The 23,377-nt window shown below is 64.9% G+C and overlaps 3 protein-coding genes across 5 annotated transcripts; all 3 read left to right on the forward strand.

Moving 5' to 3' along the window:
* The first annotated feature begins 222 nt into the window (after positions 1 to 222).
* On the forward strand, positions 223 to 3,703 carry MRPL12 (mitochondrial ribosomal protein L12). The gene is made up of 4 exons (XM_074555162.1): positions 223 to 612; positions 732 to 812; positions 910 to 1,044; positions 3,422 to 3,703. The coding sequence occupies exons 1-4, from the start codon at positions 238 to 240 to the stop codon at positions 3,536 to 3,538; spliced, it is 708 nt and encodes a 235-aa protein (XP_074411263.1). The 5' UTR covers positions 223 to 237; the 3' UTR covers positions 3,539 to 3,703.
* A 779-nt stretch (positions 3,704 to 4,482) lies between these two features.
* SLC25A10 (solute carrier family 25 member 10) lies at positions 4,483 to 11,055 on the forward strand. The gene is made up of 11 exons (XM_074555158.1): positions 4,483 to 4,640; positions 7,307 to 7,426; positions 7,511 to 7,619; positions 7,698 to 7,746; positions 8,083 to 8,124; positions 8,369 to 8,412; positions 8,879 to 8,949; positions 9,054 to 9,146; positions 9,354 to 9,431; positions 9,539 to 9,595; positions 10,049 to 11,055. Exons 1-11 carry the CDS (start codon positions 4,551 to 4,553, stop codon positions 10,148 to 10,150), a joined length of 855 nt encoding a protein of 284 aa, XP_074411259.1. The 5' UTR covers positions 4,483 to 4,550; the 3' UTR covers positions 10,151 to 11,055.
* A 1,562-nt stretch (positions 11,056 to 12,617) lies between these two features.
* GCGR (glucagon receptor) lies at positions 12,618 to 22,598 on the forward strand. Of its 3 annotated transcripts, none has more exons than XM_074555146.1 (14): positions 12,619 to 12,766; positions 18,616 to 18,814; positions 19,152 to 19,248; positions 19,361 to 19,468; positions 19,696 to 19,817; positions 19,916 to 20,022; positions 20,112 to 20,265; positions 20,399 to 20,558; positions 20,634 to 20,694; positions 20,927 to 20,996; positions 21,148 to 21,236; positions 21,604 to 21,742; positions 21,834 to 21,875; positions 22,058 to 22,598. In XM_074555146.1, exons 2-14 carry the CDS (start codon positions 18,746 to 18,748, stop codon positions 22,340 to 22,342), a joined length of 1,503 nt encoding a protein of 500 aa, XP_074411247.1. In that variant the 5' UTR covers positions 12,619 to 12,766; positions 18,616 to 18,745; the 3' UTR covers positions 22,343 to 22,598. The 3 variants fall into 3 exon arrangements, with proteins under 3 accessions (XP_074411249.1, XP_074411247.1, XP_074411248.1); XM_074555147.1 differs by having other exon boundaries at positions 12,635 to 12,766; positions 18,656 to 18,814; XM_074555148.1 differs by lacking the exon at positions 19,361 to 19,468 and having other exon boundaries at positions 12,618 to 12,766.
* Positions 22,599 to 23,377: the final 779 nt, after the last annotated feature.

The raw sequence follows: 23,377 nt of genomic DNA on the forward strand, positions 1-23,377 counted from the left end.
CTTTTAGACTATTCTTGTTGCTTTTAATTTGCATTCATTATGCTTCAGGTTTACTGTTAACCGTGCTGTGCAGTGTAGAAATATAACCAATTCTCCTTCCAAACGTTCCAGAGAGGAAGCACTTTCTGTTCCTTCAGACATGGAATTTTTTCTATCCCGTTTAGAAATGATAAATAGTAATGGATTTGTCACGGCGGCTGTTGCTTTCCCATCGGCCCGCTTTGGCCTACATCTCCCATGGCGCACCGCTGCTCGGGCGCTGTGTCGCTATTGGCTGGGAGTGGCGCGCGGGGCCCGCCGGGAGCGCGGGCGGGGCGGAGCGTTCGGTGTCCTCGGGCCGCCATGCTGCCCGCCGCGCTGCCCGCCGCCTGCCGGGCGCTGCTCCCGCGGCCCTCGCTGCTCCTGCTGCCGCTCCGGCCGCTGCCGCCGCGCCGCGGGGCCCCCGCCGGGCTGCGGGCGCTCGGCACCGGCCCCGCGCGGCGCTCGGAGGCGCTGGCCGGGGCGCCGCTGGACACGGCCGCCAAGGAGTACTCGCCCAAGGTGCGGCAGCTGGTGCGGGACATCGCGGGGCTGACGCTGCTGGAGGTGGCCGATCTCAACGCGCTGCTCAAGGTGGGTGCGGGACCCGGCCCCGCTCGGCCCGGCCTGACCCGGCTCGGCTCGGCCCGGCCCGGCCCGGCCGCGTGCGCCGCCTGACCGGCCGCTGGTGCCGCCGCTCGCTCTTCCCGCAGGAGACGCTGAAGATCCCGGACGTGGGGGTGATGCCCGCGGCCGCCGCCGCCTCCCTGCTGCCCGCCCAGGCGGCTCCGCAGGTACCGGGAGGGGCGGGAGCGGGGCCGCGGGGGCCGCTGGGCGGGCTCGGCCGGGGGGCTCGGCCGCGGGGCTTCACCGCGCTCCGGCTGCTTCCAGGAGGAGGAGGAGGTGGTCCCGCTCAAGAAGGAAAAAACTCATTTCACCGTCCGGCTGACCGAGTTTAAAGCCGCTGACAAGGTGAAGCTGATTAAGGAGGTGAAGAACTTCGTGCCCGGAGTGAACCTGGTGCAGGTGAGGTGGTGCTGCCCCAGCTCTGGGGCTTTGCCCCCAGGTCCAGCAGCCTTGGCTCTCTGTTCAAAGGGGAGCCTGGATGTGTGCATTCAGAAGCACAGCCTGCCTGTGTGCATCTCAGTGCAGGGAGACGTGCGGAGCAGCATTTGGTAGCTCCTTCATCTGGCATTTTCCATTGTCAGAACGGGGGGATAAGGAGGAGGCTCAGAGCAAAGGACTCAGAGATGTCCATGCCAGCCTCCACTTCTCCAAACCTGAGAGCTGCCGTGCATGAGCTTTCCTGCAGAGCTCAGGAGTAGCCAGCATTTCTTGCTACAGCTGGGTTTGGTTTGCCTTTCCCAAAGTCAGTGTATTTCTGAAGTTAAATGAGCCTCTGTAATTCACACTTCTTGCAGTCCAGGCTTCCAGCTCTTTACAGGGCCCTTCATTTTATAGGTGGTGATACTTCTTTCCTTGGAGGAGTCAGGCCTCAGCCCTGGGCAGTGTCTGAGCTCAGCCCTTGACCTTGGATGTGGGCTCAGCATGTTGGGTGATGAAGCTGCTACTGCCAAAGCATGTAATGTGCTGCACATCTCCAGGGTGGTGCTTTCATATCTTGGGGTCAATAGTAGCACTTCCAGTATTCCAGCTGCAGTGTTGAGTATTGCAATGTCTGCTCCTGCTGTAACCCAGGAGAGCAGAAGTGTTTGCAGATAATCTTCTGATCCATTCTTGTTGCTGCATTGCAAAGCCAGCAGAGAGTCAGTGGCACAGGTACAAGTTTGGCTGTCTTGTGGGGATAATTTCCTGACTGTCAGGAAGTTATCCTGGAACTTGTTCATCTGTTATTGGCCCCAAGCAAACATGAAAATACCAAACCCTGTAAAGGACACAATCAACAGATAATTAACTGGAGAGCTGATGCCCAGTGAGCCTGGCTTTGCACGTGGCAGCTGCTGCATGAGCTGTTGGTGGTGCCAGTTATTGCAGCTAAACTCAAGTGTGATGTACCCAGGCCCAGCACGCTGGTAAAGCACACACACAACACAAACAGCTGTGGAGGTTCTACCTGCAGGGACTCTGTTCAAAGAGGAGCCACAGCCCTTTTATTGTAAATTTTGCTGCCATCCAGTCAAGGTGTTTTTATGAGGTTTTCGGGTGGATCTGCCCATGGTCTCTAGGGCTGCTGGTGTTATGGAGGGAAGCACAGGCAGTGCTTACCTTGGGCACTGCTGGGACCCAGACATCAGTCCTGTGGCAATAACTGTGTGATGGGACAGGTGTGTGACCAGCACACTCGGGACCAGGGCTGGCTGCAGCCCAGGAAGCTCACTGGAGCTGCCCAGCAGATGCTCCCCCTGTCACCACCAGCCCTGGGCTCTGGCTGCACTGGGAGCTGCTGCTCTGCCCCATTGCTGCAGCTGCTGCTGCACGGGTTCCACTTGGCTTGGGCTCTGCTCCTCTTCCCACTGAACACCAGGAACAGCTGCCTCTCTGGACTGGGGCTGCTTTAGAATGGAGTCACGCCTTCCTGAGCAGAGTTCAGAAATTAATAACCTGTGTTGTGTTGCCTGTGCTCATCACAGTGAGCCTGTCCAGGTTCCTGTCCAAATCCTGTCCTGGTGAGCAAAGGCATTCCTGCCCCACCAGCCCACTGCTCACACATCTGTGCCTTCCAACCCCAGCAAAAAAAGCATTTTTCTTCCACCACAGATACAGAGGCATTGAACCCAGCAGGAATTAAAGGGACAAAACCTTCCTGCCAGCACAGTGGCCAGTCCAGTGGGTGCTGAACATCTGCAGTGCTGTGGCAGAGAGCTGCTGCGTGTAAGAGCAGCAGGGGCTTGTCCCCCTGGGCTCACTTCCTTCTCTATAGCAGCACTGCAGTAAATTCTTTAAATTAGCGCAATAGTTTTGCAGCTTGCCTCAGTGCTGCTTAGTACCAGTAGTTCTGCTTTAAAAGTCCCTGAAATGTCAGAGTGCTGTGTTGTCGGGTAGTCTGTGCTGGAGCTGTGTCCGCTCCCTGCAGTGGCCTCCCCTCCTGCTGGCACAAGAATGTGAACCAAAACACGGTCCTGAGCAGAGCCAGCCCGGCGGACGCTGCCCAGCAGGGCACTGCAGGGGCTCTGCTGCACCCCCTCCTCTCAGGGTGGCCTGCACGCCAGCAGCACCTGTGCAGGAATTCAAGGAAAGGTTTCCCAGCAGGTGTGTCACCACTGGCAGCCCGGGTTAGCTGCCTTCTGTGGGATGTGCCGCAGTTCAAGTGCGAGTCTCAGGGTTTGTGCTGGTCACTGAGTTTCCACGGTTGGCTTAAGCAGAGGTCAGGATCATGGCTCTAAATCCAATAATCCAGTTAGTGAAAGCCTGTTTACAAGCCTGTACTTTGTCCCTCTCGCAGGCAAAGAAGCTGGTGGAGTCCCTTCCGCAGGAGATCAAGGCCAACGCCTCCAAGGAGGAAGCAGAGAAGATCAAAGCAGCGCTGGAGGCAGCAGGAGGGACTGTTGTTCTGGAGTAGGCTCGCCGTGGAGGGACTGGTGCTGCAGCTGCTGCCCCGGCCGGGCTCTGGACCTTTCCGAGCGCACAGTGGGAGCACTCCCAGAGAATGCTGTACGGTTGGGCAGAGCTGCTGCTTCTGCCATCACCATGAACTCTACCTTATAAATACCCAAAAAAACCTGTACAGTGCTTCATCTTTCTCAAGTGCTGATTGTCCCCGTGCTCCCCATGTCATGGAATCAGAATGGTTTAGGGCGGAAGTGACCTTGAAAGATCATCTCATTCCAGCCCCTTGCTATGGGCAGGAACACCTTCCACCAGGCGAGGTTGCTCCCAGCCCTGTCCAGCCTGGCCTTGAACACTTCCAGGGATGGGGCGGCCACAGCTTCTCTTTACAGCAGCCTGTGCCAGGGCCTCACCACCCTCACAGCCAAAACTTATTCCTAATATCTAATCTAAACCTACTCTGAGTTTGAAGCCGTTCTCCCTTGTCCTGTCACGACACGCTCTTGTAAAAAGTCTCTCTCCATCTTTCTTGTAGGCTCCCTTCAGGTACTGGAAGCGTGTACCAGCGCATCACCCACCTCCTCACACTGCCTCTTGCTGATGCCTCACCTCTCTGTTAGTTATTTACGAGAAGAACACACTCCCACAGGTTGTGGAGATGCGTGCGGGGTGGGAAGGTGTATTCTGGAGCTGTGATTGTCCCTGCGCTCAGTGTGTGCACGCTGGAACGCTGCCCTGTGTACCTGTGCCTCCCGCCCCTCTTCACTCTGGCTGATGGCTTCAGCTCCCCATTAATTAATCCCTTAATGATGGCTGGGAAGGGCCTTCCCCGGGCTGGAAATGGGGATGCGTGCGGGGTGGGAGCGAGGATTCCGGAGCCTGCGGCTGCCGCGTTCGCCGCAGGTCGGGGATGCGAGCCCCGGGCCCGCCCCACCCCCTTCCGGTACCGGGAGAGGGCGTGGCTTAACGGAAGAGGGCGTGGCCTTGTCCCGGTGAGGGCGTGGCTTGTGGCAGCAGCGGCGCCCATGGCGGAGCAGCGCGTTTCGCGCTGGTACTTCGGCGGCCTCGCGTCGTCCGGGGCCGCCTGCTGCACGCACCCCCTGGATCTGCTGAAGGTGAGGGGGGACCCGGCCCAGGGCGGCCCCGGCGGCGCGGGGAGCCCGTCGGGGGCACGGCGGGCAGTGTGAGAGGCTGGCCATGGCTGCGGTGACTGGGGGGGCTCTGAGGGGATGGCGAGGCGGTTACGGGGGCGGGTGGCGTGAGGGGACGGTTATGGGGGCCGGTGTCGGTGAGCGCTTGGGGGCGGTTATGGGGACAGGTATCGGTTAGGGCTTGGGGGCGGGTATTGGTCGTGAGGGTCCCGGAGAGGGTGGGGAGGAGGTTGGGGGAGTTGGAACTGGCTGTAGGGATTCTGGGGAGTCTGCGGTGGAGCGGGGAGGCGTTCCGAGGGTCCTGCAGCGGCTCTGGGGCGCTGGAAGCGGCTGTAAGGGGACGGGGAGGCGCTCCGAGGGTCCCGGGAGCGGCCGTGGGGGACTGGGCTGCAGCGGGGGCAGCGGCCGGGACGGGACGGGGAGCGGGTCTGAGCGTCCCGGAGCGGCTGCGGGACCGGTTCGGAGCGACCTGGCTGCGGGGGTGCGGCTGTGAGGGTCCCAGAGCTACTGCGAGAGGATGGGGAGCTGCTCTGGGGTTCTGGAAGGGTTGTGAAGGAATCGGGAACGGCTGTGGGGGTCCCAGAGCAACGGAGGGAGCTGGAGAACAGCTGTAGAGGTCTGGGGAAACAGCTGCTGCTCTGAGGAGCTGTCTCGTGGCCGTGCAGGGACACGGCTGAGGGGTCACAAAGACCCTGGGCAGGGGAATGGGTGGGTGTGTGGCTGAGGAGTCCGGGAGCTTGGGGTGCCAGCTCCAGGAGCTGTGCAGGGTGCCCTGGGCGGTCCTGCCTGGACACGGCGGTGACTCCGGGGCCAGCAGTGCTGGACGCTGGCCCACTGGGCTCGGAGCCCTCCGGCCAAGATGTCACCTAGGCGCCGCAGATGACCTGGCATGCCTGCTGCTGCACAAAGGGCGCCGCGCGCAGCCTGCGCTGCCAGCACCCACACGCGGGGCAAATGCCAGCGCTGCCCAGAGCCTTGTGCGCCGGCCAAGCGGCGACAAGCCTGGCAGCGGAGCAGGCTGCGAGGGGGAGGGAGGAGGCAGCCCAGGACAGGGCCTGCCCTTCCCAGGGCCATGCCTGTGGGTGAGGCTGGGACACACGGCCCCTTCCCACCCTGCGGAGAGAGGGGAAGATGTTCCAGGCACAGGCCCAGGAGAGGAGCCAGCCTGGCAGGGCAGTGCCGCCTCCCCAGCGCTCGGCCGGTTGCCTTGCCCAGCTGGCCGTGTCTGCCCAGTGGAGGTGGCTGCCAGCCCGTGGGAGCTTGTGTGGGGTGCCTGGCGAGGCGCTAAGAAAGGGAATTAGTCTGGCACCTGCCTCTAGGTCTGTCTCCGAGCCAGCGTGATGGCTGTGACGTTTGGGCTGCACCCCCATGCTGTCCTGTGTGGATGAGCAGCCCCTGCATTCCTACAGTGCGAGCACCACAACCTGGCCAGCTGTTTTTGCCAGATCAATAATCGCACTGACAATTGAATGCAGACCCTTCTTTGGCCATGTGTTCCCCCACAGCAGGGGCTGGTGCCAGGCCTGGGGAGGCACAAGGGGCCTCAGGCTCTGGCAGGGCAGGGGACGAAGGGCGCTTCATTGCACCTCTGGACTTTGGCCCCAGTGAGAGGCCCTGGCCAGCTCACCTACAGAGTGCTTGTGCCCTTAGGCCAACTGTGCAGCTGCTGGCTGCCCACGGGCTGCTGGCCCTGCAGTGACCAGCAGTGACCAGAGCCTGGCCAGCCCGTCCCATGCCTGCCTGCCCTTCCTGCAGAGCTGGGACTGCAGGCAGTGGACCGTGTCCCTACATGGCCCTGCCGGCTTCAGCTGCCCCAGGCTGTGAACTGCCACAAGCTCTGGTCCCTGATGTCCAAAATCCACCTGTGGGGATTGCAGGCAGGCCCCTGCACCCCTGCTGCTGCTTCATATGAGAGACAGTGGCTGTTCCCAATATCCTGCAGAGTGTCACACGACCCAGCTGTGCCACAGCTTCCGTAGTGGCCTGATCCCCTGTCAGCAGCCCTTTGCTCTGCTTATCTCCTGGGGCCTTTGACCCACATGTGGTCTCCGCAGCGCTCAGAGCGTGCTCCAGCATCAGCCCACACGGCTGCCCTGTCCCAGCCAGCTCCTGTGCCTGTCACCGTTGCCCCTGGAGATGGTGGGAAGCGTTGGGCTGCTGCAGGCAGGAAGGGGAGCGCCTGGCCAGCTGTGGGGTTCTCTTCCTGCACTGAGGAGGAGGGGAAGTGGCTCTGCAGGCCTGCTGCATTGCATGGCCGTGATTTCACCAGCCCAGCTGCATCCCCTCGAGCAAACCCACACAGGGCTCACTCATGTACTGCAGGGCGCACACCCACACACCCACACCTTCCACCCTGAGGTGCCCCGGAGGGCAGGCGCACCCTTCACCTTGGGCGGCTGTGAGGGCAGGGCCCGGGCGGTGCTGCGGGCAGGAGCCTCGGCACTCCTCCCTCCCTCTCTGCCTCCGCCCCTCCGCTGCCAGGCTGGGCCAGCCTGCTCCGGGCTGCCCATGTCTTGCAGTTGGCTCCTGTGCCAGTGCTGCTGTCCTGGCACAGCTCCAGTCCCCACCTGTTACGTGCCCCTCTGTCCCTGCCCAGCCCCGCTGGGCTGACGCGCGGCGCTCTGCCCCAGGTGCACCTGCAGACGCAGCAGGAGGTGAAGATGAGGATGACGGGGATGGCGTTGCACGTGATCCGCACCGACGGCTTCCTGGCGCTCTACAACGGGCTGAGCGCCTCGCTGTGCCGGCAGGTGAGAGCTGGAGCCCCTGCAGCCCCCGCTGCTGCCGTGGGGAGCTGCCCTGTGCACACACAGCCGCTCATGTCCCCCATGCAGATGACATATTCCTTGACTCGCTTTGGCATCTATGAGAGCGCAAAGAACCGCCTGAGCAACCAGGGACCTCCCCCCTTCTACCAGAAAGTGCTCATGGCTGCAGCAGGAGGTGAGCCAGGCACTGTGGCCCTTGGCCCTGGCTCCCTCAGGATGGATAAGCCCTGACCCAGCTCTTCTTTGGCCACAGGTTTCACTGGCGGGCTTGTGGGAACCCCGGCAGACATGGTGAACGTCAGGTCAGTTCTGTCTGCACGACCAGGGCTTTTGGCCCCCCGTGCATGACGGCATTTGGGGTGCTGGCTATGCTGGGGTTCTCCTGACATCTCTCCCGGCCAGCCTGCCCCGTGGCCAGTGGGCCGGGAGCTCTGTGCCCAGGATGGCCAGAGCTGTTCTGCCTTTTGGTGACAGCACCCAGCAGTGTGTGACCCTCAGGGCGAGTGGGACTGAAGGCAGCTTTCTTGGGCCTTCGTAAATGGGCAGCACAACACCACTGCCCCGTGCTGGGGTCCCCGGTGCTGCAGGGGACAGCGGGGTAGCGGCTGCCCCCTCACCTGCGGTGCTCTGCCTTGCAGGATGCAGAACGACATGAAGCAGCCGCCGAATCAGCGGCGCAAGTGAGTGAGGGGCAGGGCGAGGGGCGCGGGGGCCGAGGGGGGAGGCCTGGAGGGGCCGGCGGGACCGGGGCCGGGGTCCGCGCGGCCGCGGGGGGGCAGCACCGCACCGGCGGCGCGGCCCGAGCACCGCACCGGGGGCGCTCGGTGGGGTCCGGGCGGGGCCGCCGGTGCCCGGGGGAGCGGCGGGGCTGCCGCCGTGTGGGGAGCCTCGGGCCCTGACCCCTTCCCCTCTCCCTCCTTCCAGTTATTCCCATGCCCTGGATGGCATGTACCGTGTCTATCGGGAAGGTGAGGCAGTGCCAGCCGTGTGGGTGAGCCTGCTCCGGTGTCCTAGCAGGTGCCGGGTCAGGGCGCCCTGGAAGTTCGCTCAGCGGGGGCAGGGAGAGGGGCCGGGGGATGCCCTTGGGGCGGGGGGTGTGCAGGGGAGCGCAGGGTCTGCATCTTCTCATCATCTGGCTGGGGCAGGGGCTGGGCAAGGTCTGCCGGGGCCTGGCAGCCTGCACATACCTGGTGGGAAAGGGTGAGCTGCTGGGAGCTGCAACAGAGCAGCACAGGAGGGTGGAGCAGAGGATGAGCAGAGGCAGGGAGGAGGTCATGCTGCTTTGAAGGACTCCTTCAGCCTGTTTGCGATGGTGGGCTTCAAGCAGGGCTGTGTGCAGAGTTGTGGACACACACTGGGCATGTGAGACTCCCGGGGTAATGGGGTCTGAGTGATGGCAGAGAACCGTGCTGATCCAAATCTGTCTGTCCACAGAGGGCGTGAAGAATCTCTTCTCAGGAGCATCAGTGGCATCAATCCGTGGGGCCCTTGTCACTGTTGGACAGGTAGGGCAGCTCTGCTGGGCAGTAGGGGACTGGGATAGGGACGAGGATGGTCCCTGGTGCACGAGGAACGGGGAGCATGTCGCTGATTCACCATGTCTCTGCAGCTTTCCTGTTATGACCAGGCCAAGCAGCTGGTTCTCGCCACTGGATTTCTGTCAGACAATGTCTTCACTCACTTCCTGTCCAGCGTCATCGCTGTGAGTGGGGCTGGGGGCCGGGGGCAGTGCTGGGTTTGCCTGCAGCAGGGTCGGGGTGTCAGGCTGGGGCTGCCAGAGCTGCTGCTCTGCGCTGGGCTCAGCACAGTGCCTCCAGGAGGCTCCAGGTCCCAGGGTGGCTCTGAGGCTCTGCAGTGACCACAGCAGCTGCTGGCACAGAGGTCTCCTGACTTGGCTGGCTCTCTGCAGGGCCTGTGTGCCACATTCCTGTGCCAGCCCCTGGATGTGCTCAAGACCCGCCTCATGAACTCCCACGGGGAGTACCAGGTGAGTCGCCCACCTTGCCCACCTTGCTGCTGCCTGTCCTCCCATCTCCGCGTGCCAGCCTCTGCCTCCCAGCCCCTCCCAGCTCATCTGTCGCCCTCTCGCTCCAGGGAGTCGCTCACTGTGCCGTGGAAACCGCCAAGCTCGGACCACTTGCCTTCTACAAGGTACCTGGCTGGGGGCGCAGGGGTGGGGCAGGCTGGGCCGCGCTGGGAGCAGAGGCTGTGGCCCAGAGCAGTCCTGGGGCAGGGAACCTTCCAGGTTCTGCTGTGGCAGCCCAGCTGCTGCCTGCTTCAGGCCTTTGTCTGCCTGGCCCGGGCTGGGCCCCGAGGTGTTGCAAGCCCTGGCCTCAGTGGGACTCAGGCCGGGCCAGGCACCGCACAGCTGTGGCCCTGCTGCACCCGTCGAGCTCCCAAGCAGCAGTGCAGGTGCCAGAGGGGTCGGCACGTGGTGCTGAGCCCTGTGTGCACCGTGGTGGCCGTGGTGTGACAGTGCCTGCTCCACAGCCCGGCCCGTGCTGACCCACGCCTGCCCACTCGTGCTGCTGCCAGGCTTGGGCTGCTGGGACAGCCAGTGGCAGGCACACACTGACTCTTCCCTTTCTTGCTGTCCCCTTCCAGGGCTTCGTTCCTGCTGCTGTCCGGCTGGTTCCTCAGACTGTTCTCACCTTTCTGTTCCTGGAGCAGCTGCGCAAATATTTTGGGATCAAAGTGACCACCTGAGTCTGGGGGACTGGACCCTGCCTTGCCCCAGGGGGGTGAGCGTGTGGGTTACCCCCAAGATCCCAGAACCCCTCTCTGCTCTCTGGGGCCAGTGCCATTCCCCCTCCTCTCAACTCTACTCCTGTGCCTTGCCAGCACCTGTGGCCAACCTCCCCTCACAAACTCACCCTTCCTCTCACCCCTGTTCTCAGCATCTCCACCTCTGCATTACTGCTTTGGGGGGTTTTGGGGGGGATTTCTGTCTTCCTACTTCTCTACTGGCTCTGAGTTGTGTCCTTGCCCCCCCTGAGCCTTGTCCCTGATGTGCCCCCAAAGCAGGACTGTGCTGTCTCAGGGAGTACGGAGATCAGAGGCCAGGCTCTGTCACAGAGCCCGTGGGGCTGCTGCCCCTGCAGCTGTGGGCTGGGGCTTGTGGCAGGGTCTGTGAGGCCGTGTCCTCCCTCTGCCTTTAGCCCCCGTGCTCCTCCCTAAGCCCAGCCCAGCTTGCACCTCCTGCCCTGCTCCTGGCCTCCCACCCCCTGCTCCTGCTTGGCCAAAGCTCCTCAGCACCGCTGGCTGCTGGGCTCTTCAGGGATTGTGCCTCATACCAATGATGGTGGGGAGAGGACCTTGCTCTGGCAGGGCTGCCAATGCCTGCTTGGGGACCCAGTACTCTCTTACCACACTGCACCCACCCCACACTGGATCTGCTCTCTGTGGGGCGTCCCCACCACCACTCCGCAGCCCCTCTCACCTTGCGGCTGGGCAGACCCCACTCCTCACAGCCCCCTCACCCCACACTGCCCACTGTGAGGGGGCTGTGAGCACCAGCCCCTCTGCTATGGCACCCCTGTGTGAGCTGGCCCCAAGGAATCAAAGAACTGGAATATCTGAGACCTTGCTGTATAATAAAGAGTGAAGGTGGCGCAGGGCCTGCTGTCCTGTTAGGAGGGAGAGATGCTGCACTCCTTTTCATGGCTGGGGGCATGGGCCGGGAGCTGAGCCCCCCAGAGCTGAGAGAGGGCAGCAAGGCTTGGCCCTGGTGGTGTGCCAAGCTCTGTGCCCAGCACCCCTGGCCGTGTGGGCAGGCTCCACGGCTGAGCTGTGCCCGGTCCCAGCTGGACGGCAGCTCCAGGGCAGGGCTGTGCCAAGGGCGCCCGTCGCCCCTGCGGGAGCTGCCTCCTGGATGTGACACTAATTGGGCCCCGGCAGACTGGCACAGCAGAGCACTGAAAGCTCGTCACCTTAACGAGGCCTAATGATGCTGGCTGGCATCTCCACTGGGCTTATGCCCAGCTGCAGCAGAGGCCATGGGCAGGTGAAGGCTCGTGGAGCTGGGGGCTGCCCTGCCAGGCTGTGCTTCCTCATCCCCCACGTCCTGCAGCACCCCCGGCTCTGGGGGCGACGGCTGCTGCTCTGTGCCATGCAAAGGGCCCGCGTGGAGCAGGAGAGCGATGGAGCCCCATGGCCCCTGCAGCACGGAGCCCTGCCCAGCCCTGCGCTCCCGTGTGCGCATTCCCTGTCCCCCATCCCCTGTGGCAGCCCAACTGCCGCAGCCACACTGGCAGGCAGGACAGCGTGTGCCAGACACGGCCGCGAGCGCAGCGCCCGCAGCTGCAGTGCGAGGGCACCGCTGATCTGCTGCGCATCGGGGAACGCGGGGCTGGCACAGCCGGTGCCAGCCTGCCCCTGCTCCCGCCCTGCTGCCGGCAGCGGCTCCCCGGGCACCTGTGCCCGCTCCAGCTACGGCTGGGGCTGCCCGTCCTCCCGCAAAGCCCCCTCCCGGCCTGGAAGGTGCCGGGGCCATCTCCGGGGGCAGCGGTGGCTCCGATCCTCGTGGCAAAGGCCAGATCCCCGCGGGTCCCCGCGCTCCTGTGCCCGCAGCCAGGGGAATTGCCGCGGGAGGCGGCTCCGGGGATGCGGGGCTGCGCTGAGCGCCCACCGGGCTTCGTGCGGGCTCAACCGGCACGGCCCCGGTAAATGCGTTCGTGCCGGGAGGCCGGCACAGGGCACCCCCAGGCCGGGGCTCCCCGGGTCCCCCTGCCGCCCCGGCCAGCCGGTCCCGGTGCGTTCCTGGGCTGTGTTTACCTGCAGCGGGACGGCGACGGCCGACACTGACCCGTCACCGCCGGCGGCGGCCGGAGCGCGGGTGTTGAGGCGGCCGGCGGAGAGACCCGCCCGGCTCCCGGAGGCTCCGAGCAGCCCCCGGAGCGGGCGCCGCGCTGGGACCGGGGAAACCTCTCGGGCAACGGGTCCCCGGCCCGCTCCCCCGGGGCTGGCGGGTCTATCTGCCCCCGCCGCTCCGCCCGTCCCCGCCGAGCCGAGCCGGTGCCCGGGAGCGGGGCGGGGCGGGGACAAGCGGCGGCGCTCCCGGCAGCGGCCGCCGGTGATGCGGGGGCAGCGCCCGGCGCTCGGGCGGGGCCGGGCACCGGCTGTGCCCCCCTGGTGCCGGCGGGAGGAGCGGGGCGGCGGGACGCGGCTCCGTGCCCGCGGTCCCTCCCCCGAGCCGGTCCCTCCCCCTGGGTCGCCACAGCCGCTGCCGTCGCGGCTCCGCTAAAGTTTCGCCGAGCGCGCCGGACCCGCTCCCCGCCGGTCCCGAGATGCGTTCGGGAGCCGCCGCGAGTCCAGCCCCGACAGGTACGGGCAGGGCAGGGAGGGAGGAGGGCAGGGAGCGCCCGTAGCCGCGGGCTCGGGGCTCGGGATGTCGCCGGTCCCGTCGCGGGGATGTGGATTCGAGTGAGGACTGCGCAGCCCCGGGGCAGCGAATGGAGCCCCGGGACCCCGGAGCCGCAGCTCCCCGAGCCGCCCCGGTGCTGGGCGCCGGCCCCGGGGAAAAGGAGCCCCTGGGTGCTCTGGGCCTGGGGCTCCCGCAGGGCTGTGCCCGCTGCCCGCTGGCATCCCTGGGCAGGGGCGCTGCCGTCGGACTCACGGCACCCCTGGGCTCTGCCCCGGGCAGAGGTTCCGGCTGGACCCCGCCGCTTTGGGAGCGATTCCCGGAGCAGCCTCGGTCGGGGCGGGCCGTGCGTGGTCTCCCTGCCGCGGGCACAGCGGTGCCCACGCGTGTCCTGCCGAGGGGCCGAGGCAGGGGACACTTTGCCAGGTCCCAGCTCTCCCCAAGCTCTATGGGTATTACGGGGGCCTGGTGCGAGTGCCCTTTGTGACTCTGTCCCGAGCTCTGCTGTGTCAACACGGTGTTGGTAAATGGCTTTGTTTAACCAGGACATGTCGGGTATGTGACCTTGCCGTCCTCCTGGTTGCAAGTGCATCTCCAAAGCTGCTGCGGGTCCCCTCTGCCCGGCCCTGCACTTCCCCCGGGTGGTGAGGGACGCAGGGACGGCGGGGCCAGCCTGCTCCCCGGCACAGAATGGCCTCAGGACGGAGCATCAGCTCTGCTGAGCCCCCTGCCCGTGGGGCGCCTGCCGCCGTGTCCTGACCCACACCAAATTCAGTGACTGCCCCTGTGATTTTGTCTGTGCATCAGCAGGAAAATTTAGGGCCTGCAGGACCCCTCGTCAGCGTGTTAGTGCTGCCCCAGCTGCCAGCTCCTGTGGCTTCCCACCAATCCTGCTCCTTTCCGCACACTGCGGTGCATTTCTTTTTTTTTTTTTTTATGTTCTGTTGCCTAGAGAGGGGAAAAGAGAAAAGGCTGAACAGAGAATAGGCAAAATGTGGATTAAAAATAGTTAATGAAAAAATGTGACCACAAACCCTGATCAGCAGCACAGGGCTAAAACCAGCCACTGAGCACAGCATCTCCATGCACCTCGCTGTGCCAGGCAGGGACTGGGGCAGGAGAAACCGGACATGGGGGAGATGGGATGGCTGCTCTGCTCCATCCCCTGTGCTCCACCACTGCCTCCTGCTTTGTCCTGCGTCCCCATGTCCTTGTTGATCTGCCCCAGCTCTGGGGTCGGGTGCGCACGCCTGTGGTGCCAGAGGATGGCTGGGCACGTGTGGCCCCCGCAGCACCCCTGCCTTGCTGGGGCTGCAGATCTGCTGCTCGGCTGTGGAGCTCCCAGTGCAGGGGAGTGTGTGCACCAGCCTGTCTGCACTGACCTTTTCCCAGCCCTGTGCCTCCCCTGTGACATGCTAACCACACGTGTCGCACTGCCTCCTGTGCCTTCCGTCTGTGTTTCACCGGTTTTCATGCAACATGATGAACAAAAACACCCCTTTCCTCGAGCCAGGGATGAGGTGCTGTGTGGCTCAGCATCCCCATGCCAGAGCCAGCTGGGCAGCAAGGTGATTTGGCTGCTGCCAGGCTGTATCATGGTCCCTGTTTGGTACAAGGCAGCTGTGCAGGTGCCCCCTGACCATGGCTTGTGGTGACCAGGCTGAAGTGGAGGTGATGCAAAGAGCATCCTTGGCTCCTGTTGATGAAAACACTGTCAGGGCTGGTTTGGGTTTTCTTGGTCCAGGGTTAGACAGAATCTGCCATCACCAGGGCCTGGTGATGTTGGCTCTCTCCGTGTGCCACCGATTCCACAATCACGTAGCTCTGTGCAAACAAGCCACAGCCTTGCAGCACAAGGACTGTTCTGGGCTGCTCAGCTGCTCCTTTGCTGCCAAAGTTCCTCGCACTTAGTTCTCAAGGAAAGAACGGAGAAGGAGAGTAGGAAACCTCCCTGAGCTTCCGGCAGGGACACAGGGCAGGCACGGTGCAGGACAGAGCTCCTGGGCCTCCCTGCCAGGGCCGTGTCCCCTGCCCTGCCCCGCTCGCCCTGGGCCCGGGTGGGAAGTGGAGCAGCATCTGCAGGGCCAGGCTGGCACTGGCACCGCATCGGCTCTGGCCCAGCACCGTCCCCTCCCCTGCCAAGTGCCAAAGCCCCTGCCGTGCTGGCATGTAGCTCCGAGCTCCGAGCCAAGCCAGCCGTGGAAAGCACCGCATTAGCGCACGGGGGGCTAAGCCCTGTGTCCAGGGGCTGCACAGCCCCACAGCTCCGGAGATCCAGAGCTCCACAGCCCCCACAGCTTCACAGCTGCCTCTGAGCCAGCGAGGCTGTGCCAAGTGTGGGGCTGTGCTGGGTGTGGGGCTGTGCCAAGTGTGGGGCTGTGCTGGGTTTGGGGCTGTGCTGGGTGTGGGGCTGTGCCGGGTGTGGGGCTGTGCTGGGTTTGGGGCTGTGCTGGGTTTGGGGCTGTGCTGGGTGTGGGGCTGTGCTGGGTTTGGGGCTGTGCCGGGTGTGGGGCTGTGCCGAATGTGGGGCTGTGCCGGGTGTGGGGCTGTGCCGGGTGTGGGGCTGTGCTGGGTTTGGGGCTGTGCCGAGTGTGGGGCTGTGCTGGGTGAGGGGCTGGGTACGGGGCTCTGCTGGGTGTGGGGCTGTGCTCACACGAGGCCAAGCCCCCACCCCACTGAGTCCTGTGGCAGCAGGCTCTGGGGGCTGTGCCAGCCTCGCTGCACTTGTGCGGGGCTGTGGCTGTGCCAAGGTGCTCCCAGGTCACGTTGCAGATGCCCATGAGTGTCCTGTGGGGACATTACCCAGCCCTGATCCACATGACCATCCATAGAGATCCCAGATGTGGAGCTCATTCTCTCACACGTGCAATGGCAGCAGTGCCAGAGGGGCTGGGGTGGCAAAATCCTCAGGGGAAAGGGGCCATGGTGGGATGAGGAGTCTCTTCCTGGGCAGGGCTGGGCCCTCAGCCTTCAGTGGGGGTCCGTGCTGGCACAGAGCTGCTGCAGGGTAGCGTGGAGGCTGCACACCCATCAGTGGGGAGCAAAATCCCAGCACAGGCCCTTTCCCATCCATGCCCCCTCCCTTGGTGCAATGCCATGGCAGCAGTGCACCCACGGCCTCTGTTTGCCCTGCACCCTGCCTGGGCTGGCCCTTCCTGACCTCCCTGGGGCCAGGGGCAGCTGCCATGAGCTGCAGGGGCGCCAGGGGCACAGGCCAAGGGGAGTGGGGGTCCTTGCTTTGCCCCTGTGGCTGCAGGGTTGGCACTGCTGGCTCGGGAAAGGCAAATGCAGCCACAGCCACACTGTGAGGGCAGATGGTGGTGCCTGTGTGTGACCCCTCTGCCCCAGCACAGGGGCTGCCAGCAGTGGTGTTGCACATGTCCCAGTGCTGTGCTCCTGCTCTCCTGGCACAAGGTCTCTCCTCCACAGCTGTGGCCCCGGTGGAGCTGCACTGGGTGTTTGCGGCCTGGCTCCACGAAGGTCAGCAGCCACAGACCGTGACACAGGAGCAAACCCCAGTGTCCAGCACCAGCGTGGGGCAAAAGTGCCCTGGACACCTGCTGTCCTGCACTGCAGCCCCTCAGAGGCACCAGTTCAAGGCCAGGCACCGTCCTGCTCATGCCCTGGTGTGGTGGGGCATCCCCAGAGCCTGGCCCCAGCCGGGGATGAGGTGCCAGGGCAGGGAATGTGGCCCTGGGAGCCGGCTGGGCACAGCAGTGAGAGGCGGTGAGGGTGTGGGGCCAGGCCCCTGTGCAGAGCTGCCTGTGGCACCCAGGCACGGCTGGGAGGGGCTGCAGCCCGTCCAGCTGGCAGAGGCACTGCCAGGGCACCCCGGTGCTGCTGCTGGGCAGTGCCAGCCCCGGGGAGGGGCCCGTGCTGCCAGGGCTCCCGGCCAGCCCAGACCTCGCTGTCCCAGCACACAGAGCCTCTGCTCCCTCTCTGCCACTGCCCACTGGCCCCACTCCAGGGAGAGCTGGTCCACGGCTGCCTCTGCACCCCCGGTCTGTGCTGGGAGCAGCCCCTGTGTGCAGGGACCCTGTTCCTGTGGCTGGTGGGGATCTGGCTGAGCAGCACCGCAGCAGCTGGGGCAAAGGGCCTGGGCAGGGACAGGGGAAGACCATGATGGGGCTGGAGCGTGACTGGCCCCCGTGCCAGGACCCCTCACCCAGTGCAGTCTGCCCGGCTTGGCCACGCTGGGGCAGGGCTGGCAGCGGCTGCCAGATGGGGGGAGTCCAGGGCAGAGGCCTCCCTGCTGCTAAATCCCACTGCAGCCACTAAAAATAGCGGCACCTCTGCCCCAAAGCTGCTCCCCGGCCGTGCAGAGGGGCTGACAGCAAATCCCTGTGACCCAAGGACTGGGGGACCATTCCCAACCAGGGCAGGGACGGATGCCTGGCCAGGGACTGGCACTGGCATCTTCCTGAGGGCTGGGACAGAGTGGCAGTGGTACGGGACAGGGAGGGGTGGTGGTGTGCTGGAGGGCGGCACAGGGATGGTGGGGAACAAGGACAGGGATGCTGGCATGGGGCTGTGGGAGGAGAGAGACAGGGATCCTGAGGTGGGATGGGAGAGGGACTAGGACAGGAATAGTGGTTGGGCAGCTGTGCTGCTGGGGTGGGGCTGGGGTGATGACAAAAACAGGAATTCTGCCGTGGTGAGGGGGCTAATGGGCACCCAAGAAAGATCCCTGTTCACAGAGCCCACCCAGTGAGAGCTGTCCCCGGAGACAGCTCCCTCTGTCCTGGGACTGGCTAAATAAGGCCATGGCAGGTCCTGCTCCCCGAGCTGCATCTGGAGCCCCAAGTGCTGATTAATGAGCTGCTCCAGCAGCCACTTGGACATGGCGAGTGGGTCTGCACGGACGGAGGAAACGCGACTTTCCCAGGGATAAAAATAGGCACAGGCAGAGCGGCGAGCCCTGGGAGCAGACTGATGGGGAGCGCGGCGCTGTGGCTGGTGCCCGGGGGGAGCCCAGGGGCTGCGGCGATGCTGCAGTGCCCGTGCTGGCCCTGGCACCACTGTCCATGCCCCCGGCCCGGCTGCTCTCACCCCACACAGTGGGCTGTGCCGTGGGGCTGCTGCCAAAATGGGCCCTTGTGGGAAGAGCCAAAATCCTGCTCAGGAGCCCCATAACCGGCTTAGGGCTGGAGGGAATTACGGCACCTCGTGAGCCACGGCCTGTGGAGCACCCGGAGCCCGCGTCAGGCCAGGCCCCAGCTCACTGCCCTGGGCTGGGGGACATGGAGCCCCAGCTGAGCTTGTCCCAGGCCCCCAGCAGCCCCAGGATCCCTGCGGGTCAGTGGCAGCGTCCCTGCCCTGCTGCCCCGTGCCCTCCCTGGCCATCCCTGGGGTGCTGCTGCCAGACCATGGCTGGGGGTCGGTGGCCCTGGCAGGAGAGCCCGTGGAGGCAGGGAGAGCCCAGGTGCCAGGCTCTCTGCCTGAGGGGGTGCTCAGCTGTGAGGAGGGGTCCCCTCTGCCACGGGGGTCTGCATCTCAGACTCAGCAGTGATGCCCAGCGGGGCCCCAGCAGCAGCGTGGGGTGGCACCAGCCCAGGTTTCCTGTGAGGGTCTGGGGGCAGCACTGCCACTGCACTCCAGCCACACGGGGGCTGAAACTGGCTTGGCAGGCAGAGAACCTGCATGGTCGCTGTCCCAATGCCTTCCTGGGGAGGATAATACAGGCACTTGGTGCAAAAATGAGTGAACAAATATCTGAATGTGGACACCAAGCAGGGCCGGGTGGGGATGGGGACAGGCTCTGTGCCAGAGCGGCCGTCTCCAGCCCCACCTGCCTTAGCCCCATCTCCCCCAGCTGTGTCCCAGGAGTCCCCGTGACCAGGAGTCTTGCACAGGGCTGCCCACATGCCAGGGCCGGCACCACCAGCCTGGAGAAGCTGCTGAGGGCCAGTAGGAAGCTGTGTGCCCTGCACTGTGTCCCATGCATGGGGTCCAGAGGAGGGATGTCCCAGCCACGTCTCCTCACCCTGCTGGTGCTGCTGCTCTGCGGCCAGGTAAGGATGAGCTGTCACACACGAGGGTGCTCTGCCCCACGCTCAGCCCAGTACCCACGCAGGACTGCCACGGAGCCACCCACCCCACTGCATCCCCTCATCATGGCACGTGGTACAGCCTCTGGTGCCCCTTTGTGCCTCCTCATGGCGTGGCGTGGCTCAGAATGGCATGGCGTGGCTCAGAATGGCATGGCTTGGCTCAGAATGGCATGGCATGGCTCAGAATGGCATGGCATGGCACGGCATGCTCGGCAGCACCAGCTGGGGTCACTGCCTGGCACAGCACCGTGCCCCCGTGAGCAGGACACGAGTGACGGGTGGTCCCTGGTGCCCGCAGGGTCCCTCTGCCCAGATCACGGATAACGTCGTGGAGAGGTGGAAGGAGTACAGCGAGGAGTGCCAGCGCAACATGAGCCGCCAGCCCGCGCCCACGGGTCAGTGCCCCGCCGTCCCCAGGGTCCTGCTGCGATGGGGATGGGGCCCGGCAGGAGGGGGACAGGCAGAGGGGCAGGGGAGGGGGAGGCCAAAGCTGCTGTCCTCCTGCAGAGCTGGTCTGTAACCGCACCTTCGACAAGTTCTCCTGCTGGCCCGACACGATGCCCAACAGCACGGCCAGCGTGCCCTGCCCCTGGTTCCTGCCCTGGTACCAGAAAGGTAACGCGGGGAGGGGCGTGTGCACGTGCACCTGGCTGGTGTGTGCAGCTGTGCAGCGTGCGCAGGTGTGCTGGGTGTGTGCGCACCTGTGCAGTGTGCTCCCACGCGTGTGCAGCTGTGCTGGGACACCTGTGTGCTGTGTGCATGTGCTGCTGCAGGCAGTCACACCTGGGCCGGTGCACGCTGCCCGCGGGCGCTGGCACTCCTCACCATCCCTCCCCTCGCAGTGAAGCACAGACACGTCTTCAAGACCTGTGGGCCGGACGGACGGTGGGTGACAGGCCCGCGGGGACAGTCCCTGCGCGATGCCACACAGTGTGAGCAGGATGACGAGGACCTGAAGGCGCAGGTGGGCAGACCTGAGCAGCAGGGGTGTGGGGGTCCCTGCCTGCCCCCCTGCCTGCCCCCCTGCCTGCCCCTGCCCTCATTCGCTCCCTCCTCTTCCAGGAAAAGTTTGCCAGGACCTATGGCAGCTTCAAGGTGATGTACACTGTGGGCTACTCTGTGTCCCTGTGTGCGCTGCTGCTCGCCCTGGCCCTGCTGCTGGGCTTCAGGTGGGACCTTGGGCATGGCTGTCCCCAGGCTGGGCAGGGGGACGCCGGGGCCCACGCACGGGCATTGACAATGGCCCCCAAATCCGCAGCAAGCTGCACTGCATGAGGAACTACATCCACATGAACCTGTTCGCCTCCTTCATCCTGAAGGGCGTCTCCGTGCTGGTCATCGACGCCCTGCTCAAAACCCACTACAGCGACAAGATCGACGGCTACAACGTGCAAGTGTGGCTGAGCGACGAGGTCAGCGCAGGGACAGGGACAGGCACAGGGACAGGCACAGGGACAGGCAGTGCTGTGGGGCTGGGGGCTCTGGTGGGGCTGGGGGCACGGGCACACACACAGGCAGTGCTGCAGCCCTGACCCCTGCCCACAGGCAGCTGCAGGCTGCAGGGCAGCCACAGTCTTCATGCAGTACGGCATCGTGGCCAACTACTGCTGGCTGCTGGTGGAAGGCATCTACCTGCACAACCTGCTGGTGGTGGCCGTCTTCTCCGAGAGGAGCTACTTCACCCTCTACCTGTGCATCGGCTGGGGTGAGTGTGGGCGGGCTGGGCCCCTGACCCTGTGCCCTGCTGGGCCTCACCCGTGCTCTGCTCACCTCCCCTCAGGGGCACCCATGCTGTTCCTCGTTCCCTGGGTCATTGTGAAGTTCCTCTACGAAAATATCCAGTGAGTACCAGCTCCAGCTGCTGGCTGGCGGGGGACACAGGGCACAGGGAGGTGCGTGGGGGACTCTAGGGATGTTGTGCTGGTTCTGGAGTCACTCCACACCATTGCCCATGGCAAGGAGCAGGGTTCTGGGCCTTAGTGCTTGCTTGACTCAGGCTGCCAATCCACGCCAGTCTCCAGCAGCTGCCTGGTCAAGGGGCTTCCTGGCAGTCCCCATCCCTCCATTCTGCAGGTGCTGGTCCACGAACAACAACATGGGCTTCTGGTGGATCCTTCGCTTCCCCGTGTTCCTGGCCATCCTGGTGAGCCCCCTGCAGCCCCTGCTCCACGTCTGTGTCACAGGGCCCAGCATGGCTGTGGAGGGGCTGCCCAGGGCAGGGGAGCAGAGGTGTCCTGTCTGCCCCTCCTCTGGCTCTGCCTGTGCCCCTGAGGGCTCACTCCATTCCTTTGCAGATCAACTTCTTCATCTTCATCCGCATCATTCAGATCCTCGTTTCCAAGCTCCGTGCGCACCAGATGCGCTACACTGACTACAAGTTCAGGTGGGTGCTGGATGTGGCTGTACACTGTGGGTTACACTGTGGGGTTACACTGTGGGGTTACACTGTGGGGTACACTGTGGGGTTACACTGTGGGGGTACACTGTGGGGGTACACTGTGGGGTACACTGTGGGGTATGCTGTGGGTTACACTGTGGGGTACACTGTGGGGTACACTGTGGGTTACACGGTGGGGTACACTGTGGGGTACACTGTGGGGGTACACTGTGGGGGTACACTGTGGGGTACACTGTGGGGTTACACGGTGGGATACACTGTGGGGTTACACTGTGGGGTTACACTGTGGTGTGGATCCCGTGTCCCCACGGCACACAGGGCTGCGTGCCCACCCGTGACCCTCGTCCCACAGGCTGGCCAGGTCCACGCTGACGCTGATCCCGCTGCTGGGCATCCACGAGGTGGTCTTTGCCTTCATCACGGACGAGCACGCCCAGGGCACGCTGCGCTACGTCAAGCTCTTCTTCGACCTCTTCCTGAGCTCCTTCCAGGTGAGCCCAGCCCTCCTTGGGGACACGCAGTCTCAGGAGGGACTGGACTGAGTCTGGTTATGCTCTTCACGCCTCTCCTCCCCCTTCCCAGGGTTTGCTGGTGGCCATTCTCTACTGCTTCGTCAACAAGGAGGTGAGCAGGACAGCGGGGGGCACGGGCAAGGGGGCACGGACAGGGGGCATGAGCAATGGAGGGCATGGGCAGCGGGGGCACGGGCAGGGGGCACAGGCAATAGGCGGCATGGGCAGCGAGACATAGACAGCAGGGTCACAGACAGAGAGGGCACAGGCTCACACTGACAGCTGCTCCCGCAGGTGCAGGCAGAGCTGCTGAAGCGCTGGCAGCGCTGGAAGCTGGGGAAGGACCTGGCTGAGGAGTACAAGCACACCTACAGCCACGCACCCAGCGCCCGCAACGGCGCGGGCAGCACCTGCGAGAAGCACCAGCTGGTGAGCGGCTGCACCAACGGGCTGGGGCGCAGCCTGGGCCCCCCGGGCGGCTCCCAGCGCCTGGAGAGGAGCCCCGCAGAGCACCTCGCCCTCGGGGGCCACCACCACTGCTACGAGTTCCCGGAGACCACGGCCGAGAGCCACTTCTGAGCCCGCAGCCAGCTGCGGGGGCTGCGCTGAGCCGTGCCCGGCCCCGTCCGCCCCCGGTGCCTGGGCACACGGACACGGTGAGGCAGGCAAGGGGGACCCGGACCTCTGGAGGAGAACTGTGGGGCCAGGGGGATCTGTAGGGGGGGAGTTTGTCCTGTGGTGCTTCCTCGTGCACCTTCGAGTCCCTGTGCACAGTGCTGTAACTTATCTGTCATATCTGTAAATAGGTGTGGGCCCGTGCCGGGCTGCAGGGCCAGCTCTGTGTGTGCCTTGCTGTGGGGACTGGGGACATTGCACGTGTGTGGGCCATGCTCCTAAGCACCCCATGGATGCTCCACAGCCATGGATGGGGAGCTGAGCGACCCGGCAGGGATGGGATGCTCCAGAAGACAGCCCCACTGCCAGACCCCAGCCCAGCCCCACTGCCAGACCCCAGCCCAGCCCCAGCCCCGCACAGGTGAGGGGCAGACGTGCAGCCGCTGCAGCGCTGCCGGCCGGGGGCAGCTCCAGCTCCCCAGCACGCGCTTTCCTTTGGCCGCTAATCGGCTCTGTCCTCTCGCTGCCAGGAGCCCTTAATTAAATCATTTGGCTCTGCCCGCGGCACCCCCGCTCTCCCGGTCGCTGCCCGGGCCGTGGCCGGGCACCAGCCGGCGGCAGCGCTGGCTCGGTGAGCGCCGCGGGGTGCGGGGCTGCGGGACCCCGGTGCCGGCCCTGGGGCTGCGTGCGGCGGGCTCACGCCGTGCCCTAAGAGGCTTGTGCTGCGCACATGAGCGCTAAGCCCGGATGCCGCAGCTTTGGGCGCCACAATCGCCTGGTGTGTGGGGATTAGGCCGATGCTGCTCCCCGGCTGGGCTCACCCTGCCCGAGGGTGGCGGCGGGACGGACGGCCGCCCTGCCGTGACCCCGCCGCCCGCGGACCGTGGGCGCTGCCCGGCACCGTCACTCAGCGTTCCCGAGCGGGTGACGGCCCCGGCTGCCCGAGGCCCGCACCCGGCCCGGCGCAGGGGCTGAGAGCTGGGAGTCCCACCGGGGAAC

This window comes from Zonotrichia albicollis, chromosome 19, assembly GCF_047830755.1.
Source record: "Zonotrichia albicollis isolate bZonAlb1 chromosome 19, bZonAlb1.hap1, whole genome shotgun sequence".
In the NCBI taxonomy this organism is placed as follows: Eukaryota; Metazoa; Chordata; class Aves; order Passeriformes; family Passerellidae; genus Zonotrichia; species Zonotrichia albicollis.

Excerpts from the sequence above, each read along its gene's own strand:
- MRPL12 (XM_074555162.1), top strand. The coding sequence starts at position 238 with ATGGCGCACCGCTGCTCGGGCGCTGTGTCGCTATTGGCTGGGAGTGGC. Across the intron at positions 813-909 it reads CCGCCCAGGCGGCTCCGCAG|GAGGAGGAGGAGGTGGTCCC; the intron begins GTACCGGGAGGG and ends GGCTGCTTCCAG. Across the intron at positions 1,045-3,421 it reads CCGGAGTGAACCTGGTGCAG|GCAAAGAAGCTGGTGGAGTC; the intron begins GTGAGGTGGTGC and ends TCCCTCTCGCAG.
- SLC25A10 (XM_074555158.1), top strand. The coding sequence starts at position 4,551 with ATGGCGGAGCAGCGCGTTTCGCGCTGGTACTTCGGCGGCCTCGCGTCG. Across the intron at positions 7,620-7,697 it reads GCTCATGGCTGCAGCAGGAG|GTTTCACTGGCGGGCTTGTG; the intron begins GTGAGCCAGGCA and ends CTTTGGCCACAG. Across the intron at positions 8,413-8,878 it reads GTACCGTGTCTATCGGGAAG|AGGGCGTGAAGAATCTCTTC; the intron begins GTGAGGCAGTGC and ends GTCTGTCCACAG.
- GCGR (XM_074555146.1), top strand. The coding sequence starts at position 18,746 with ATGGGGTCCAGAGGAGGGATGTCCCAGCCACGTCTCCTCACCCTGCTG. Across the intron at positions 20,559-20,633 it reads CTACCTGTGCATCGGCTGGG|GGGCACCCATGCTGTTCCTC; the intron begins GTGAGTGTGGGC and ends ACCTCCCCTCAG. Across the intron at positions 20,997-21,147 it reads CCGTGTTCCTGGCCATCCTG|ATCAACTTCTTCATCTTCAT; the intron begins GTGAGCCCCCTG and ends ATTCCTTTGCAG.